Raw genomic sequence first — 22,394 nt, forward strand, 5'->3', positions numbered from 1 at the left:
TTTGTAAAAACACAGTTAAGCCAGGCTTTCTTAAATTTTAATTTCATGTCATTAGGCAAATTTCTCTTGAGTATGTACCTTACACAAATATATATTCTTTATGATGGATGATAAACAGAGCTTTCCAAACATATATGTTGTTGTTTATGCTAACCAAGTAAATAGACAGTTAAAAGTAGCATGTCACCAGTAGAAAAACTTAATTTCAAAGCAATAACACAAACACCAAAATTGTAAGTATGACCCAAGCCTTTATTGTGACTACTTTATAAACATTTGTTTTAAAAATTTATTAGCTGATGTCCCATTACTTTTTCATGTATAAAACAAACATGTTTCCATAATCACGAGTTCTCCTTCACAGTTTTTATTTTTCAAAACAGTAATTACAAATTTGTGAATAACTAAAAGGATTAGCCTAAAATCAATCTGGGAAATATAATACTTCATTTGATCATATCCTAATGTTACCCCAAACATAGGGTATCAGGAGATATTTTGATCATACCCCAAACATAGGGTATCAGGAAATATTTTGATCATACCCCAAACATAGGGTATCAGGAAATATTTTGATCATACCCCAAACATAGGGTATCAGGAGATATTTTGATCATACCCCAAACATAGGGTATCAGGAGATATTTTGATCATACCCCAAACATAGGGTATCAGGAGATATTTTGATCATACCCCAAACATAGGGTATCAGGAGATATCTTGGGTATGTCCATTTGGATTTTCTAATAAAATTGTTTTAAATACATGATATATTTATCTAGTTACTCAAATTACATCATTTTATTATTCAAGAGGTTATAAAAACATGAAGGTTTTAGACATCTTGATAGGAATGAATAAAAAGCCTTATAACTTGAATGGTTTCAAAAGGTGGACCTTTCTTCAGGGACAAATTGAGAAATTTGTACCCTTTAAAAGTGATCGGGATATAGGATTTTTATTCATATGTTTGTTATATTATACAGAACAACCAAGTCATTTGTTGCTATAACTGAAAGGATAAAAATAAATTGCTTTCCTTCAATAAAAAAACAAAACAAACCCCACTGAACATGAAATTGTGTGAACTCTTTTGTGTTCTCAGTTACTTAATTTTGCTTCAGAGGGGGAATGTATTTGATGCATAATGCTTCTACCGTATTTAGTTTCTATCATGTGCAGGTGGATTTGAAATGTATTAGTCACAATTCAACACATTTTCCTCCAAGAAAAGTCCTTAAAAGTGTGATTATATAACAGATGTGCATCTCTTCAACTTTTTAACTAACAAACATTTAAATGGTATGAATAGTGGTGGTTTAAATGACTGACAAATTACAAAACCAAATCTTTGAATGATAATTAGAAGTCTATTTGTACACATAGATAATTGGGAGCTGCATGTAAAGGAGCTCACCATTTTAATTACATTTAGTATAACGTCGCATCGTAATAAAAGTTTACATTTATGATATATGGAAGTAGTCTAGTACAAAATTATTATTCTTATGAGTGTGCTGTAGCTGAATTTACTGTAGAAATGTAAAGGAGATAATTTCTTTACCTGTTGCACAGAGTTAGTATGCATTTCTGTGATGGGTTTCATATTTGTATTTTTATAATGGACGGTAAACAAAGTCAGTATTTGAAATATTACTACAGAAAAAAAAAGGAAGTAGAAGGGAAAACATTTTTACAACTTGTTTGCTTTTTGCCTTTCTATTCTAGATACAATATAATCTAGTAAAAGAGACAGAACACATGAAAAACAGTAATCATTTTCATAAATGTGGAAAAATATGACAGAATGTAGTCTGAATGTTAGATGTTTTACAAAAGGTTTTGAGTGGTTACATTTTTAAGAATTGCATAAATCATACTTATGGGAGATTTTTTCAACATTTTCCAGTTGAAAATGGAGACTTAGGAAAGTCTGGTCCATTTTGTTTCATGTGAAAAATATTAAACCTGATTTTTCATGTTACAAAATATGAGAATACTGATGGAAGATTTCAGGAATATAAAATTCTCAATTTATGGTTAGGTAAAAGTATGCCCTAAAACTTTTGTAAAGGTATTAAGTAATTAATTTGTAGATGTTTTAGGGTTTTTTTTTTAAAAGTAGTGATGCAGTGGGAAAATTCATGATGAGTGAAATATTGGTATCATGGTTCCTGTCTTTCATATGTAAAAAGATGTGAAGTTGGAGTGGAATGTACAGCTGTAGCAGTTGGAATTATGTTGCGGGTGATGTATTTTTAATTAGCTGAAAGTGAAATTTGTTTTTAGTAAAGTTTTCTTGTATAACAAACTTGTAGTTTCTCCTCTTTTGGAAGAAGATATCATATGTGGTTATTTTTCTTGATTAATAGAAATAACTTCAAGTACTGCAAAACTGTAACAATTACTAACCATAGGTTAAAGCATTAAGAAGCTGACTTAAAGATGGATTCAGTGTTAGAAAGCAAAATTAAGCCTTTTTCAGAACTATTAACTTGTGGGAATAGCTAATCTGATGATGTGTTTTTAGATAGGTTTATAGGTTGACTATTTCTATAGATAAAGGGGTGTAAAAATTGATGTGTTTTTTTAAATGTCTTCAGTGTGACAAATAGCTTAACATGTCCTTTATTTCCATTATGTCTATAAGTAAAATGAACAACATCAGCCAGCAGGAATGTTGTAGGGAGCAGCACTAATTGATGACAACTGCTGTTTAGGGATTAACAACCTGGCAGGAGTATGAAGAACCAGGATTAGTCAACTTAGTGACAGTTTTTTGTGTATACATTTATGTAATTGTTTATCTGTTTCAAATTTTATATAATTTCTGTATAAGCATTTATTAGCTGTCATACTATAGATTGTGAGATTGTTCTGAAGTTGTAACACTTAATAGTAAACCAGTCATGATTATTGAAGTCACACTACTATAACCTTGAGATGAGGAAGTAGTTGGAAAAATATTCTATGAATATTGAAGTTATGGAGTGTCATTTGTGAACCAAAATGTTTATTTTTTGTTATTAGTGCATTATTGATATTGTTAATAGCATGAGTACTTGTTTAATAAAACAATGCATTGTAACCTTAATAAGTAGAAAGGTAAAATGGGTGTATTTAATTAGCTATGCTGCAAGCTTTGTTGATTTTTGGTTTCACTGTAAGCAAATAGCTTGCTCTGATCAGAAATCAACATTCAGATTAATCAGTACAATATTTGTTTCAGAAATTATTTTTGTAGTTTATGGTCAAGTACAAAAAATATCAGTATATGTAGTTTTTGGATGGAAAGATTTTGAACCTCAAAATTTAATTTCACAACTGTAATGTGTATAATTTGTATTAAAGTCAGGCTCCAATAATTTACTTTTGTATGGTGTAAGTGTAGAAGCTAAAGTATTGGAGATCACCATCGATGTGTTTAAGTATGTCAGTCTTAAATGTTTTTGAATCTGATATTTCAGTTATTTTTGTATGTTTAGGGTTCACAACTGCTGAGTTATGGCTGGAGACAGACATTCTTGGCTGGTTGAGGAAATTGATTCTGTTCTAGCAGCTGACCTAAACACCAATCTCTCAGGTTTAGGTATCGGGTCAGAATCATCAGCTTACAACATGAGGTGAACTTTTCTTCTCTAGACTTTGTTTAAAGAAATTTTAAACTGTATCATTAAAATATACTGAAATGTTTTCTGTAACAGTGTCAGAAACTACTTTAAATTAGTATGTAGTAATGTAAATATATGGGTGTGTCAGACTCAGGATTCTTCTACAGTAGATGTCTGTCACTTGCTAGTGATAAATTCCACAATAAACAAAAAACATGCACTCCACTTGTTTGTAAAATTATATATATATAATTGAAACAGTTTAAATGTATGTACAATTTTTTTATATTATGGAAATCATAGTTGTATCTTAAATGCCATATAGTTCTTATAAAAATTCCACTTAGATCAATTCAGTTCAGAAACTAAACTATTTTTGTTTATTTTTATCACAATAGTATGGGTGTGTAATTCACTTACTCTGTCATATGCATTACCACAGTTATATCCTGTACTTCCAATAATCATCTGCATTTTGTGCTTCCAATGATCATGTGCCTTTTGTTGAAGTCCACACAGGCAGATTCAATTAGTTTAGAACATCCTTTGATAAGATAAATTAATCTCCTTATTACTTTAAAATTGATAATCTCACTATAATGTATCAAGTGTTAGGTTATTTAATCCCACAACAGTTAACTTTACATTTTCTAACTTTTCCCTGATTTTTGATGTGACTTTTACTGTTTCTGCTCATCTAGTTGCAGCTATTTATAACTCTATCACTTAGGCTTTTTAGAAATCTCCATAGCCTCAACATCAATGAATTGCAAACAAAAAATTTGAAAATCTTGATATAAATGAATTACAGACACAAAATTGTATTAATTAATGGTATCTACACTGAACTATCTTTTGTATCTGACAATAAATTTCTCTTCAAGGGAAATACTTGCATTTTTCCCACTATATACAAAGACTGTTCTCATTTCATATATTAAGTCTTTTCATATAGTCTATACCAACATTTGCAGTTCCTTTGTCTGTCTGTTCTCACATAGGGCCTTCAATAGGACTTCACCTTGATAGGATCCCTTGTCTTCATCTTGATTTTGTTGTCTGGGGTCTGTATTTCCTAATCTATTTGTATAGTGGAACAGTAGAGTTTGTTCCTTTTTCTTCTTTTTATCAGTCAGTTTTTTACTTATGTTGAAGGCCTTGTACATCTCATCCCTACACACTGCTCTTTAGGCCTAGTATGTCTTTATCTTCTATAATGTCCTGACATGGTCAGGTGGTTAAGGTGCTCAATTCGTAATCTAAGGGTCGTGGGTTCAAATTCCCGTCACACCAAACATGCTTGCCCTTTCAGCCATGGGGTCATTATAATGTTAAGGTCAATCCCATTATTCATTGGTAAAAGAGTAGCCCAAGAGTTGATTGTGGGTGGTGACTAGCTGCCTTCCCTCTAGTCTTACACTGTTTACACAGCACAGATAGCCATTGTGTAGCTTTATGCAAAATTCAAAAACAAACAAATTTTCTATAATGAAGTCTTTTGTCTCCAGATTTTGCTTCTGTGACAGCCACGCCTGTTATTTTCATCTTCACATCAACAGCTGCACCCATAAGATCTTATTCTATCTGAAAGTATCTCTTCAACAGATTGGTATGGTAGAATATGATTGTTCTGTTAACTTTCACTTTATAGTGCAGTGGTTCCCAACCAGGGGTGCGAGATAGCATTCCATGGGGTGCAAGATAACATTTGTTTTGGCCACCTTCACCTTTATTCTCAAATAAATAATTACTGTAAGGGGTGCAAGAACATATTAAAATTTTTTTAGGGGTGCAGAGCATAAAGAAAGGTTGGGAACCATTGTTATAGTGCATTCTGTGGACCTATTCCTGTACTTTGAAAGGTTCTTTCCACTGCTAGAAGAGTTTGTTGTTAACATTGGATAGCAGAACTAAACCTTCTTGTCAGACCTTGAAATGTCAACATGTTATAGAAGTGTTTCTCACTGTCTTTGGGTTTGGTCTCCCAAGTAAAACTGTTTTGATAAGTGTGGTTCAAGACAATTTTTCATTCCTCTGTCTTATAAGTCTTGTTTCTCTTTATCTTGTGCTTGACTTCCTCTTGGGCACTGTCCCAATTTTTCTGTACTTCATTCAAATATTTACTATCTGGTATCTTTTGTATCACCAAGTTGTATATTGGTTCCTTAATGCACATGATCTCAAGGTCTCTTACATAATATATCCTCCTTTGCTATGGGAAACCTTTTCATTGGAATCACACAGATGTACTTTGCTGGTCATCTGGTACTAGACTGGTTCTCACTGCTGTGCCCACTGTATTATGGAACCTTCCTTTTTGTGATGAGTCCAACATGCTTTATTGATTCAATTTCTTCTGGCAGTTGGGTTCATGATACCAGTCACCTTTTTTTTTTCTTACCAGCATTATCTTTATAAATAGTTCCAGCTACTTTATGTTGATATTTTTGCTGTTGCTTTCTCTGCAGTGTGTTCTGTTTTATAACAAACATAGCATCTCTTCTCCTTTCTTTTTATCAACCTCTTGGCACCTTTGGTCAGGCATCACTGGTTTCAAATGTAACTGGATATTTTTAGACATGCCATTTATACTCTTTTCATGGGCTTCCATATGCTGTTCTGCCAGCTTGATCATCTCTTACACATCTTTTGGTGCTATTTCCTTTAGGAACAGTGACATGTCAGTTGAACATGTGATCATGAAGTTCATGTGCTAGTAGGTCTGCTAGTCCCTCAAAATGATTGTCATATTTGATCACGTCAGTCCACCTTATGAAGTATTGCAGTAGCCGTGCAACAAACTGAAATACAATTTCTCCAATATTAGGTTTCATTTCTCTGAATTTCCAGTGAAAACCATTTTCAGTAGCTTCATATCATTTCAGTGAAGCCACTTTTAATTTGTCATAGTCCATGGCATGTTTGGTGCTTCTCAGCAAAGTTTAACTGAGCTGTTTCGTGGTGCAGCCTTTGAAGACGTTTACGGTTTTAAAAGCCTTTCTCTCGTAGATGCCATTTTATTGTTCTTGAGCTGATCTGTAAGGGTCTTAATCTGGTTCAACAATATGCTGGTGTCTTGCTGGATAACCCGTTGAATCCTTCTGCTCAATGCTGGCGAAATTTTCTTGGGCTGACCACTTGAAATTCTCGTTCTGTATCCTTCAGGGTCTTTTAAGAAATTTGTAACAGCAGTTTTACTATATCCAATCTCACCAGCGATGGCACGTTGAGAGAGACCTTGCTTTTGCAGCTCGACAATTCTGCCACATTCAAACTCTGTCAATTTTTTAGTTTTTGCCAATGTAATACAGGAGATGTTGATAATGCTAATGCTTGAACACAAATGACTAAATTTTGTTACATGTTTACCGATTAACGCTTCGTTTCACTATGGTCTTAAACTTTTGACTAGCTTGTATTTAGGATAATTTCATAGTGTTCACATTTTCCCTATTAAATGCTAAAAAGTTTTTACTTTTATTTTTCCCTATTCTTATCATCTTCTTTTGAAGCTCTACTTAAATAAGTGGTTGAGTCTAACAATGCAAAATGCATAGTTTTTTCTTTATATTTATTGGCCTTAAGATTTTGGCCAGCAGTGTATTTGTGTGTGTACTCAACAAATGCATGCATAAAATTATTTATACTGTGGTAATCATAGTTGTATCTTAAACACAATACTATTTTTTCTTGTCAGAAGTCCACCTATGTCCAATCAGTTGCCTCATAATAATTCATTTGACAAGCTGAACGATCTTTTTCTGTTTTTATTGCAACAGTATCCATCCATATATAATTTACTTATGCTGTTGCATGAGCTACTACAGTTGTATTCTGAACTTCCAATAATCATCTGCTTTTCATGTTTCCAATAATGTCTGCCTTTTGTCAAACTCCACACAGACAGATTCAATTAGTTTAGAACAACTTCTGATGAGATAAGTTATTCTCCTTGTTGATTTCAAATTGTTAATCTCACTCTTATGTATCAACAGTTAGGCCATTCACTTCCAAAATGGTTAGCTGTACATCTTCTAACTTTTCTCTGACCAAACTTCTCTTTCATTTGACTTTACTTTTACTTTGTTTTGTATTTCCTTTCTTGTTTCAAATGGATCAAGAAATAAAAGAGGTACACCACTTAAGGACTGTTAACATGTCCTGTTGTGAGGGATGAAAATTTGTTTTTCATGCCAACAGAGACATGTTGTCACCCTCCACTCTACCATATCACTGGGTGTGCAGAAAGACCTGAAGAGTCATTTTCTTATCTTCAGTATGTTGCACTATGTGAAAAAGGTGTGTTAACAGGTTAATGTCAACTCCTGTTTTTGTCCCTACCTCAATTTCTGATGTCTGGTCAAGTCCCTCTCCATCAGTTCTCATGGTGCAAAATCACTATGTGGTTGTTGCACCCACAGTCACTAGACTCACCATCTTCTGACAGAAATCTGCCCATTCAACCTCGGCAAGAATTCCTCAAGTTCAACAAACTTCTGCCTTCTAAAGAGAAGCAGTGTGGTTGTAAACCAAAGGGCTCTCTATCTTCATCCCCAACTAAATAACAATGGTCACACTGATAAAGTGAAACTGTTGAGGCTTATGTTCCAAATTGGGGACATTTAAAGCTTTGATTGATTTGCACCATCCAGTCTGTCTCTCCTTACAAGAAACTTTTCTCCATCCTGCCAATGCCATCACCCTTCAAAAGTTTCCTCTTATAGGAAAGGCAGGTTGTGTGATGGTTGAACTCATGGTAATGTAGCTTTGCTGGTCACTAAGCATGTGTTCTCCATATCTGTGCCACTAGCAATTCCACTTAAGGCTGTGACAGTTCAACTTTCTTTGGATTGTATCATCACTATTTGTTCCATTTACCTGTCTCTGGATGAGACTGACAATCAGTTGGACCTAGATGCTCTTTTGGATCAGTTGCCATCTCCCATTCTTCTCTTGAGTGATTTCAGTGGACATGGCCCCCTCTGAGATGCTACCAACATTGGAAGAAGTCGTTCTGTAGAGTTTACACTCTTAGATCATAACCTCTATTCAGTAATTGTTCTTTTATTTACTATCATGCTCCCAGTCAGTTTTCTACTGCTACAGATTTCTTTATCTGCTCACTCTTACCCTGTTCTTGTTTTTCTTGGATTGTGGAGAGTGACCCACACGTCTGTAATCATTTACTTATTATCTTGGAGGAAACTGGCTGTGGTTGATGCCACCTAATCCTTGTGCCATGATGGAAGTTAGACCAGGCCAACTGGCTGTCTTTCACTACTCTATCAGAACTTTATCCTGTCATCTGTTGACAACTATGTGGAACAATGACTGACTGTATAGTCTAGGCAGCTGCTTGTTTTATTCATATGACCTCAACATGTTTTCCATAATATCTTTATCTGTAGCAGAGTCTGACCTGCCAGGAGGCATGAAAGGCTCAAAACCAAGCCAGAGGATTTTCCAATGGTATTCTTCTCTTTGTAAAAACACTTTACCATGGACCACCTGATTCAACTTAAAATATTGATCAGAGAAGCCTTTTTCAAGAGAGAACATCTAGTTTCTTTTTTCCTTGATTTTGAGAAGGCTTATGACATGACATGGAAGTATGGATTTTATGTGATTTCCACTCCTATGAGTTGCATGGCCACTTTCCCATTTTTATTCAGAATTTTGTACTTGACAGGAGATTCCACATCTACGTTCCACACTTTCTCATTTGTTCCCACAGGAACTTGAATTCCCTTAGTGCTGTCTTGAGTGTCATACTTTTCAGTATTGACTTCATCACTCATCCACTTCCTTCAACTTTTGCAAACAGTTTACATTTCGATGACTTCCACTTTTTGTGTTGGTTATCAAGCAGTAGCTTTAACCTGCTCTCAATCATCTTGTGAATTGGACAGTTGCACATGGTTTTTCTCCTTCAAACACCATTTGCATGCATTTTGCTGCCAACAAAGATTGCATTTTTATCCCAAACTTCTGCTTTGTGATGATCTCTTGGTGCCAGAAACTAATTTTGTGGGGCTTGTGTTTGATCACAAGGTGACTTTTATTCCATACATCAAACAGCTTTATGTCAGGTATATTAGGACATTGAACATCCTCCACATCCTCTCTTCTGCCTCTTAGTGAGCCAATTGATGTTCTATGCTACAGATTTAATGTGCCCTCATAAAATCAAAACTTGATTATAGGTCTCTGGTTTACAGTTCAGCCAGGCCTTTGACATTTAGAATGCTGAAATCTGTTCACTATCATGGACTCTGTCTTGCACTGGAGAATTCTGCACTATGCCATTTAAGAATTTGTACATGAAGTCCCAGGAACCACAGCTTCATGTTCGATGTTTGCATCCCTCCGTGCAATATGCTGTTAAACTACATTCCTTGCCACAGCACCACAACTGGGATTATGTTTTCCATGCTTGGTGGGCTGTTCTATTCAGTAAAAGATGGTCCATTATTACATCTTTTGGCCTCCATATTTGGGTTCACAGTTGAAAACATTTTTGAATCTAGTGTCACCATTCTTACATTTGATCTTTCTCTGATTCATCTGAAGAAGGTTAATATTTGAGACTGGAAGTACCACCCTGTCTTTCCTGAACATCTCCCAAACCATCCCTCTGTAGCTATTTATATGAATGGTTCCAAAGTCAGGTGCCTTTATGGGCTATACCATAGTTTGTCATGGCTCAGAGGTTGTGCACAGATTCCCCTTTACAGTTATTGTTTTCACTGACAAGTTGTACACCATCTCTCTTGGCCTGGATTATGCAGCAGCTAACCAGTACTTTGAGTGTATTGTTTACACAGGCTCTTTTAGCTGTTTACAAGCCCTGGTCACTCACATGTCTTCTTCACCTTGTTCTCCTTGACATATTAAACTGCCTCACCCAAATTTGTCATCAGTTCACATCTTGTTTTTTGGCTATTACAGCCAGGTCTGTTCCATATATGGAATATGGTCCCATGTTTAAGGCTTGACCTTGCACCAGTTGACAGTTGGCTTCGGGTGAAGAACATTCCAAAAGCTTTTCCAGATGAAACCCACTATTGCTCTTTGGCATCTAGTTTCTGCAGGGATTGTAAGGAGGAAGTTGTCCTGACAAGGCTCTGCATTAGTCACAGCCTTTTAACCTATTATTTCCTTTTATCTGGTGCTGATGCACTATTGTGTGGTCTTTGTGATACTTGCATCAAAATAGCCCCATCTTTCTGTTGTGCCATCATTACCAAAGGGAGAGGTAGCACCATTTTAAACATGTTGACACTTAACTTACCATTGACTTTGAATGGTATCATTGGTGATGGTAATGTTGGCTATTTTAACTGTATTTTTAGCTTTTTACAGGCCACTGGCCTTTTTAATTCTGTTTAATTCTTACCTTTTTTTGGGATTACAACAATGACACCAAAAATACAAAACAGAAATTCCATATTTTAGCACATACTATTTTTACCTTTTTTTTCATTTAAGTATTGTAATATTGTTTTGTTTTCTACCTTTTTAATGTTTTTCAGGGAATTTACTTCCAAAAAGAAATGAAACACTTCTTACCTTTTTACAACAGATGGTTTGCTCTCTTACCAACTGTTTGGCACAGATTGCTTCATTGCTCCATGCCATTAAAAACCAACTAACAAGTCAACTTACCTTTTATACATTTCATGACTTGAGAGATATTCAAAACTAGGTGGAAATGGTGGTTGTCCTGTTTAATTAAATTCTAAATTACCCACTGTGTTTGGAAAATAGATGTTTTCTTATGTGCCACATGACATTGCCAAAAAGCATTGACATCCACACTCTAATTTTTATATCATCATCACTTACAATCATTGTTTTTAGCTTCAGTACCTTCTGAAGGTTTGTCTCGATTGACATAATAGCCTTGCCCTTAAAGCTTTTCACTTTGAGAACTGCTGGTTTATTATATATTAACTTTATATTTAACAGAAGACTAATATTTGCTGTGTTTTTTGTCATTGGTTAAGTATGTACAAGTTGTAGTTTCTGTACTTTGTTTTTTAGATATCATTCATATCAGGACAGCTCCTTTCCTTTATGGGCTGCTTTGGAAGAGGTGCTTCATTCTTTTCTTTTGGCATGAATGTTAATGATTCAGATAATTACTGTATTGGTTCTTTACTAAAAAATAATATACTGCTCAGACTGAGCATCATAATTTTTGGATTATTCCATAGACTTTTCAGTGTTGAAAATAAGTAGATATACTTGTTTGTAAGGAAAGTGTCCACTTCAACTTCTGTTTCATTTTTTCCTTATCAGGTTAGACATTTATTTGTTTCTTTTGTTGATTCTGCCAGGTTCCTCTTGAAGGACATTCTTTGAAGATGTATATATACACACAGACTCTCAAACTCTATACCTCTACCATCTCACTTTTTCTCTTGCTTTTAAATTTTGCTTGTCTCATTTGGTTAATGCTCAAATTCAGATGTTTAATTTTTACCCTTTTGTTTATATTTTTTTATATTTATTTTCTGTTAAGGAGTAATTTAACTATTAATAGAATTATTACTTGAATCTGTTTCATTTGAGTTGTATTTGCATTATACAACATCAAGTATATTGTTACTGGTTGACTTTTGGGTCAGACAAGTGTGTGGTTGCTTTTCATGAAGAGATCTGAATGTTGTCACTTCCCCTGTCAGTCATTCTTATATTTTCTTATCAGTTGTCATCCAGTTTTGTACTTTTGAAATTTCTTTTGTTGTTTTTTACAGTAGTTTAGTTTTTTGTCCTTTTGTCTCAACTTAAGTTAAATATGTATCAAAAATATTGTTCTGTGAAACATGTTTTTAGTTTTTGTTTTTTCAATCTTCTTGCTACTGTCATTACCCATTTGTACTTTAGTCAACCTTTCTCAATCTGGGTCTGACATTGATGGTGGAATATGCTAGATTGTTTTGTTTCATTCATTTCCTCTCTCTCAACTATTAACAAACAAAATGGTAGACTTTTCTGGGTACTCCAATTGTTTTGCTACATACATAGCAATGTGTAAGTGGTAGTTATGTTTTATTAATCCTAAACTACTCGCTGTGTTTGGGAAATCATAAGTTTTGTTATATGACTTTTAATGTTACCAAAAAGCTATTTTTTTCTGTTGTTTTTTTTATAACTACTATTGAGAATTTGTATAAAATATGCATGAGCTATTATAATTTTAGTCTTCAAACCACTCTGTGCATTATCTCAGTTATTATTATTTATTTATTTTTATTTGCCTGATGATAGACCAGTTTTGTTATATAGCCATTATAGGGCATTATCTCCTATTTCTTGTCAGATAATCAATCTGTAAAACAAGTTTAAGATGAGTATCTTCTTCTGACATTACAACCTTCTCCTCCTATCTGCCTGGAGACCTTTCATTTGGATAGTAGATTTAATCACCAGAATTATTAATGTGTCTAGAGGTTTAGTAAGTTGCATTAAAACAATTATGGAGCCTTACCATGTTATTACAAGTCAAGTCCAATCATACTCTAACTGATGATTTGCCTCTCGGAAATAACCTTGCAGCATAGTTTCCATTGCAAGAGGCTTCATTGTAATATTTCATGTTCTCAAAATATGCCACTGCTCATTGCTGTCATATCATACTCCATTTATTGAATAAGAAATGTAGTTTCCTAGTGGCCATTTTATTTGCCTGATCACATGGAAATCAACAGGGCTGTGTCTAGAGACTTGACCAGTATGTGTGGAAGGTTCTTCTTGATTATGTTGTGCCTTGTTGCTTGGAGCATGTATATGGCTTTTACCAATAGTTTTTGTGTTTGTGGATTTTTACACATACAACAGTTATGCTATGACTTGTTTGTAGGTCTGTTTCTGATTGGTTCTTGTTAGCCACTTTGATTTGCATTTCTTTGCATTCAGATGTCATTAAATACAAAGGATATTCCTTTCTTGGGAATTTTTAATCTATGACCTAAGTGTATCTTTTCCATTTGAATGTAGGAAAATATTTTGCATCAGAAAGAGCTGTTAAATACTTTTTTTAAAATGATTAGTTTTGTGTTGCACCTTTTGACCTCCACATCTATATATATATATATATAAAGTCAGTGTTTGGTTTCAGTAAGTGTTATTTTGTGGTTTTATATCCTCTATTGTTGACACATACTCAAAATCATTTTAGCATGATGTTTTCAACCCATGCATTCATGTGTTTGTATTAAATGTTTAAATTTTTGTTTTTTTTGCTTTCATGAGGATTATTTTACATTACCAACTTGGTATATGGATTTAGAACTAACCTTAATCTCTTGAATTGGCCAAACTTATTGAGATGTTATTGAAAACATGTCCATAAATATGAACAGCAATGGTTCCCACATGATGAATCAACACTTTCTAATCATTACAAGTTTTTGTTTTATGGCAATGTATACTTCTTGTCAGACCAGTATATTAAATTAGTTAAATTACTTGTTAATTTTTCTTCTGATATTCGTATAAAGTTTGATTTGGTTGAACATTAATGATGACAGCATTAACTGTATTCAGTTAAGAAGTCGACTAAGTTGGCAGTATATCACTAATTAAGATAAGCTGAACAGAATTTTATTAAATTGAAAATTAGTTAGTGTTAGGGGTCAACTGAACCAATGTGATTTTAAACAGTGTCAGAAAAGTCTTTTACATACCTTTCCTAAAATAAATATTTGATGCCATTACACTGGGTAAAAAATTTCAGAGATTGTCAAAATATAGTTCTGATACATTCCATTTCACTATAACTTTCTTTTGGCTAGGGTTATGCATGCCTTGCTGGTTTGTATATTCAAAATGGTTTCAGTATTACAGACTGTGAAATGGCAACCATTATTTTTTCTCAGTCATGTTCTTTATTTGTGTAATTACCAATGCTGTGTTTACTTGAAATTATTGCTGCTATTAGGCCTAAAATATTGTTTTCTTGATGTGTTTCATTTTTATTTGCATTCAACTTTTAAATTTGTTTTGCAGCTGGTAAAGATATTGAGAGAAGTAACACTTGTAGCACTGACATCACTGACTTTTGTAGCACGTTTAGCCATTTTGTAATTAATTATTACATTAACACTGTTTCACATCCGACAAGTTTTGTTAGAAGAAAGTGCAAATATGTATTTTTAATGCTTGTTTTAGTGTTATTACCTACTACATAATCTTTCTAACCATATTTTTGTCCTGCTTCCCATTTGTTTTTATGTTCCTGATAAGAAATAGAGAAATTTGGTTTATAAACTCAACAGTTTAATATATTTTCAGGGTGCCAACTCTGATATATTTTCTGTCTGGATGGAGATTAACAATGCAGTGTATCCATATTATTCTATAGGTGATAGAAACTGAACATTGTATTTAATCATATCCTTTTAACAGCTAATAAAGTAAAACAGTGTGTGTAATTGTAATAAATTAAACATTACACATCTTCATGTAAAAGTTTTATGAAGATATTTGCTCTAAGTTTTTGTATGTTTTTTTAAACACTCAGTTAAATCCATGCTGGGCTAGTTATATTGATGTATACTTGGTTATGAAAAGTACAACTATTTCCATACTACCTCCTACCACTAATAAATGTTTGTATATCATTCTGGCACAGTTAAATCACGTTCAAAGATTCTAGGATGTGATTAAACTACACTAGTACTTATTTTTACTTACAAATAGAAATTTTTAAGGGTATTGCAAAACAGTTTATAAAACACAAAAAATGATAAGAGTTTTGCTTATGTCAATCATTTATATAATAATGCACACACACAAAACTGTTCTAGTATGCCATTCATTTAAGTTTTGCCAACTAGTAATAGTGTGTTTATAAGCATACAATGTATACCTGTATATTATCCTTGGGTTGTCATTTTACTTGTGGATGGTGCTTGAGTTAAATAGGAAGCAGTTTACAAGCAGGATTATACATGTTGATGCAGTAGTCAGATTGAACTAGCGCTGTGTTATCGAATTACCAAAATGTTGGGATTTTTGCAATAGTAGAAATATAAACTTGGATTTTTTTATTTATTCTTTTTACAGTGAAGCCATTTCAGCATTACAGTGTATCAAAACTGAAGATCTTCAGATTGCTGTACAGAGGTGGGCAAAGTTTATATTTATTATAATGTTATTACCCAACTTATTTAAAAAAAATATTTTGTTTTGTTCTATCAGTTCTATACTCTTCATTGCACAAATGGTTTCTTGCACAAATTTACAGAGGTGTCAGAATCATGGGTGCTACAACACTCCCATATTTACATACTTTACTGTATGGCAACTGTAAATTATGTTATATTAAATTTTTGGGGGTATGCTCCCAGACCCACTCTACATTGAGCTGCCTATGGCAGCACGGAAGCTGTTTTCAAAACTTTCCATCTCATTGTAAAATCTGCCAATAACTTTACAACTTCTTTTTACACTTTTTATTTAGACAATAGATTTTAAGTTTAGCTTTTTCTTTGATTTAGCAAATACTTTTCAAAATACATTAGTTAATCTGTAAAGATGTACTCGAAGCTTATTATTGTGTAACTAGTATTACAGATTAAAGCTTTTCTGATGGTGTAAATACTCTTGATTCTTGAACTATTTTTACAACAAATTGAAAGATATTTATTATTTTCTTAGTAAGGAGCCTGTAAAAAGCCCTCTGGCAGAAGAAAAAGATACTCCAAGCAAGAGCATGCCTGAGAGTACAGCTCAGTGCAAGACAATTGTGACTGACTTTTCCAAAGCTTTAAAAAAGTTTTGTGTATCCACTGATAAAAATACTAATATTCATGACCAGACTAATGAGAGGTGAAACTATATAAAAAAGTATCTCAAAACCGTAATAATATTAATTAAAAGTTTTAATTTTAATTTTTTAATAAGGGAAAAGTTTAATGAAATGTATTTTCAGAGAATCCGTATTATGTACCGTGTTTTACATCAAGCTGTAAAGTTCTTTCACATCCTGTATATCAGGTGAGAAAGACTGTATGATCAGGTCTCTTATAATTAAGTGACACTATTAGAACAAGAAATTACATTTCTAATGAGGTGAAGTTTCTAGTGAAGTTAAAATAAAATAATAACTTCCAATCTGATTAAGCTATGCACTTAGAGCAAAACTAAAATCAACCAATATAACTCACTCTATGTATTTTTACTAATTTTTTTCTTATCAGTATTTGAATATGTGGTTTCATCAGTTTAGGAGATTTTATTAGTTCTATATACAGATTCTAAGCTAATAATACAAAACATTCTTTATAATAACAGATGAGAAATTAAAACAAAGTAATTATATTTGATATATTAACTGGTATAACCAGTATTAACAATTAAAGCAATAACAAATAAACAAAACAACAAAATTTATTTATGAAACATGCAACAGTTCTTATCTTGAACTATTGTTGCTCTGAGTATACTTCTTTGGAAATTAGAATCTTGTTCTCTCTGCCAGAGTAAACTCGTTACCTCACACCGATTGTACAACATCAGAGGCTATTCTAATAGCTAAGTCATAGCTCAACATTGCTACGTGGTTATGGCACTTAACTAGCAGTCTGAGGGTTGCAGGTTTGAATCTCCATCCCACCAAACATGTTTGCCCTTTCAGTTGTATGTTATAATGTAACAGTTAATCCTGCTATTTGTTAGAAAAAGAGTAGCCCGGCTGTTGGTGGTGGGTGGTGCCGACTAGATGCTTTTCTTCTAATCTTTTAATACTAAATTATGAACAGTTATCACATATAGCCCTCATGTAGCTTTGCTTGAAATTCAGATCAAATCAATTACACTATGTGCTTTAGTTTAAACTGTGTAGGGTTGGTAGTGTAAATATTTCATTACACAAGCAACAAACCTGTGTTCATTCAAAGTTCTTCAAAATTAATATGCTCTGTGTACAAATACACAAAGTATAAAAATTAAATATCAAAACAAATCTAACTAATGATGCAGTGTTAAACGTAGCTGATGTTAACTACGTATAATAATAATAAAAAAAAACCTAAGGATTGATAAAATTGTGTTCAATACACAAAAGCTGTTTCATATTGCACAAAATAAAATTACAAGTAATCAGAGTAAAGAAATGAAAGTTTGAAATTGCACTCTGTAAAAGTTATAAACCTGTAGTAAGGACATAGTTGAATTTCCCATAGGATTGAATGAAATCTGTATTTAAGTATTACAATGAGAAACCTTGATTATGAAATTTTTGAGGAAATTTACCATCTCTGTGTGCAAAATTCTTTACTGATGAAATCATTCTATCACATTTAATAAGTTGTGATTAGTAAAGATGATGAAGTGATAATATAAATATTTTATATTTACACTGTATGTGATAAATTTAAAGGATAAAAAGAAAGTGTTAAGATAGTACCATATTAATAACCTGTAAATAGATGAAATTATAGAAGCTGCTAATGTCAAATCATATGTTTCCTGTTCATCAGAAAATTATTAGACCAGTTTTCTAAATTATAATTTAGTTGATTACATCAGAGAATTTTACAGGTTTTTAATGACCTGGTGAATGTTGTAAAACTTGTTTAAGACTTGATTTAAGAGAGTAAGGGGATTAGTCCATGAAATAAATGTCAGGAAATTATTTTAGATATGAAATACTCAATCTGTTATTGTTCAGTCTCTAATAAGTTGTTTCAGCTTGTGTGAGGTTTTTGATAAAAATGTTATTCTGTGTTGACATGTTTCATATAATATTGAGTTTTATGACCAAATACTGAACTTACTATTGTTAAACTTTGTAAATATGTTCTTTCAGATTTCCTGAAAATTCTCAAACAATCAGTGGAAAGATGATTAGTGAAACGAGTAAATCTGATTTAGCAATTGAGAGTGCTCCTTTAGTGCCTAATGTCTCGTCTGCTGTTAGGCCAGGCTTAACTATGAAGGAATCTGAAGAGAAAAGAATTATTCAGTGTGTGCTGGGTGCTCCAACAGCTTTAGGAATCAAAGTAGGAGAGGAGACATTGACTTATCTCAACCAGGGTGATTACTGTCTAACTTTAATCAGCATAAATAACATTATAATTATTCTTCAATAGATTGTTTAGGCAGAGTATTTGTGTTGAAACTTTGTAGAATGAACAGCAACTGTCTGTTGTGGAGACACAAATGTGGAGGATGACTTTTCAAATTTTATTTTGATTTTATAAATAAAACTAAATCTGATTTGATTTTGAGGTTGATTTCACTGTTGTCTAGATGAAAACGTTGATCTCCTGAGAGGAAAGTCAAAATGGGATTGAACAAAAAATTGCTAATTTGAACCAATGAACTTCGATACCAGCATAGTTTTATCAATTTTAGCCAATAACTGTTTCTCAGTCTCATTTGTTTTGGTGGAATGTGATTGCATATATTTCAGTTCTGAGATCTTGGAATCTAGAACAAAGTAAATGTTTTCAATCAATACCTTGAAATATATCAAAATGAACAATTTTAAACATTTCAAAGATAATTCATAGAAGGTATCACATACAAGAATATGTTTTAGAAGCTACGTACTTTGTAGACAGAAATTTTGAAGTTTCATATTATTTCATACAGTAGTGTTTTGTTTTTTTACCACAGAATAGATGCACCAAATAGATGTACCTGGTTATTTAATAAGAGGTAACTAAGACCTTTAGTATGTTTCATTTGCGAAACTTTGCATCTTCTAACTTTATCAGGTATTCAAATCAACTTTGGGTTTGTTAGGAGTGTGATTTCTGATGTTTTGGGTATTTTTAAATATTTTATGGTGAGGTTGCGGCAACTGGGTGTCAATCACTGTCTTGGTTGTTAGTCTGCGTAAATCACTTTTATCAGAAATGCTTAGTTATCTCTGTAGAACACAATAAAGATAATACTCTCAAAGACAACTGTCCGAAGACCCTTTGTTTAATTCAAATGTGTTAATAATATATTCATTATTTGGCCAAGATTTCAGAATTCGTGAGCCACCTAAACAGACGTCGTTTGGCAACACAATTCACTTTAAAAATAACCAATGAAATTAAATAAGCTTCTGTTCTTAGACGTGATACTCAAACATAAATTTGGTTGGTCTACAATTCCAGTGAATTTGTCTTTAAACATAGAAACAGTGTAAAGACGAGTATTACAGACTGCTTGGGTCCCTTGCTGGCACAGCGTTAAGTCTGCGGATTTACAACCCTAAAATCGGGGTTTGATTCCCTTCAGTGGAGTCGGGAGATAGTCCAATGTGGCTTTGCTGTGAGGAAAACACACTCAACAGACTGCTTAGTCTTTAGTATTAAAAAGATTTATATTGTAGATAATGCTGTGAAGAAGAGGGAAAAAACCCCACTAAATACTGAATTTCATTGAAAATAAATATCCTGAACACTTGATAAAGAATAAAGTATGAAAGATCAAGAATAGGTGGAAAGGAACTAATGGATCCACAACATCCATTTTAAATATGGACTCCACTATGGAGAAGGAAGTCGGAAATAAAGAAGACAACTAACACCTAAGACTGCAGTGCCGACTGACATTTACCCAATAACACATCATTTTAGACCCTTCAGTAGTGGAATAATGTTAAAATAGTTGGATATGCACAACACATACAAGAAGTGATGTAAGAAACCTTCTACGTCCAACTGACTGATAAACGCAAAGAACCTAGCGCACAAGTTTGTATTAAAAAAAAAAGTGGAAAAACTTAAAGCACGAAAAGCTATAAAAGGAAGGATATTCTACCCCAAAATGTTGTTAACATTAACACATCTGTTTAACATTTTATGTGATTTTAGTTTTTTCACTTTTTCTGTTTCAATTTCGTTTTACCACTTTTTTTTAAGCTAACAGAAGTTCCCCAAGCAGAACAGTGGTATGTCTGCAGGCTTGTATTGCTAGAAACCAGATTTCAATACTCCTGGTGGGCAGAGCACAGATAGCCTTTGGAGTAGCTTTGTGCTTAAATACAAAATGAATAAAGCTAATAGAAATTAGCACACCTGAATAACTATTGTGAAAACTTTCATAAAATTAGTTATTCAAATCCCAGTGCGGTAGGAGTTAAAACAAGTGTAAAGCATACTTTATCACAGGAAAACTTTTGATCAAATCCTGATTCCTAATGAAACGTAGAATATAAAATAACTAATATTTAGTATCTAATTAATATTAAAAATCTAATTAGAATTAGACTTGCAATGTACTAACCATGACAACTATATTCTTAACACTCCTACGAAAAGACGTTTCTAGTCCTGATTTCTCCAAGCCCGTTCCCCTGGCTGTGGTTTCGCTAGATAGTAGATAGGCACAGTGGGAATCTCATTAATCCATTCATTAATGGATTTAAATGGCAATTTCATTTAAATACAAAATTACTAGCCTAATATTAATAACCTTTCAAGTTGCTCTGGGGCCTATTAGGCCCCACTTTTCGTAGGAGTGTTAATTTATACTAACATTAAAATTAATGTAACATATTTACCAGGCCTACTGTATTGTTACAGAATGTGTCTGTGTGTGTTACAAGGCTTGAAAGTGTTCAACTTTTTTCTTTTTAATTATGATAGGTCAATCTTATGAGGTCAGAATACGAAAAGTAGGAAATCCTCCAGAATTAAAGGGAAAGATGTTGAAGGTAAACATTAAATGTTTATATGATTATTTCCTTCTTGAAGTATATTTAAATATTGTGCTAGAATTAAAGATCAATTATAGAAATACCAAGAAATGCTATTTTTATTGTACTTTGTTGTGACCTTGTTTCGTGAAAGCTAAGGCTGAGCAAGGCCCACATGCTGTTGTGCAGACTACAGATTCGTGGATTTTTTGTTTTCATTCTATTACCACATAAATAACATCTCTCTCCTCATTTTGGAGGTGTGTATGATTTAGACTATTCAATTAAACAAGAGTAGGTGGTGTTGACTAGCTGACTTCCACTTGGTTTACCAGTTCAAAATTAAGCATGGTTAATATAGATAGCCCTTTATCAGTTTTGCATAAATATCTGATGGTTTTTGTGTTTTTGTTTTTGAGATTTTTAATCTAAAATTTTATAAAGAATTAGCACCACAATGTAGTTGTAATACTGAGCTTTACCAAATGTTTGTTGTTAATTTGATTTTAGTGATTGTCTGTAGTAATAAAACTTTTTATTTATTATCTGCATTACAGCACCTAGAAAACAATTATTAACAAAAAAAAAACCTTCTAGCTACATTACGCATAATCAGTGGGTATAAAATATGACGTATCTGGATAATACAGGAGTTTATTTTGAATATGCAAATTAGCAAGTTATGTGACAACTTTAGCCAGTATAAAGACATGGTGAATGACATGTATCAAAATTAAATTTTTACACTGTTTGGCCCTTTTCAAAACAAAATATTCTTACACTATGACCGTAAAAGTGTGTTCTGATTAGGATTTATAATTTCCAAGAGACTAAGATATCCGTGTTTACTGACTAATTAGAAATTTGGAAAATTGTTGCTTTAGGAATATTATCGTAAAACTACACTGTATTTAAAGTTCAAGAGCTTTCAGTTGATTATAGAAATGCTGTTTTAAATGAGAGTTCTTATAAGAAGAATTATTAGATTTCCATTTAACAGTGTTTGAATGTATAAGAAAAGTGCACAATAAATATCCTGCATATAAATTATAAGAGCAGCTTTTCTCCTGTATCTGAGGTGAGAAATCTGTGTCTCTGCACAACTCTACAGGATCACACCACTAGTTGCATCTTCT

General features: G+C 32.9%; 1 protein-coding gene across 4 annotated transcripts in view; it reads left to right on the top strand.

Moving 5' to 3' along the window:
• Nucleotides 1-22,394, top strand: part of LOC143229840 (transcription factor CP2-like) — a 77,070-nt gene that overhangs the window by 4,370 nt on the left and 50,306 nt on the right. For 2 of the 4 annotated variants that reach the window (XM_076462663.1, XM_076462678.1), the window contains exons 2-6: nt 3,486-3,623; nt 15,684-15,743; nt 16,278-16,448; nt 18,430-18,656; nt 21,209-21,276. In XM_076462663.1, coding sequence (XP_076318778.1) covers nt 3,505-3,623; nt 15,684-15,743; nt 16,278-16,448; nt 18,430-18,656; nt 21,209-21,276 — 645 coding nt within the window. In that variant the 5' untranslated portion in view covers nt 3,486-3,504. Of the gene's footprint in view, nt 1-3,485; nt 3,624-15,683; nt 15,744-16,277; nt 16,617-18,429; nt 18,657-21,208; nt 21,277-22,394 lie in introns of all 4 variants that reach the window. The other 2 variants (XM_076462686.1, XM_076462672.1) reach the window with 2 other exon arrangements.

This window comes from Tachypleus tridentatus, chromosome 1 (genome assembly GCF_004210375.1).
Source record: "Tachypleus tridentatus isolate NWPU-2018 chromosome 1, ASM421037v1, whole genome shotgun sequence".
NCBI classification, from domain to species: domain Eukaryota; kingdom Metazoa; phylum Arthropoda; class Merostomata; order Xiphosura; family Limulidae; genus Tachypleus; species Tachypleus tridentatus.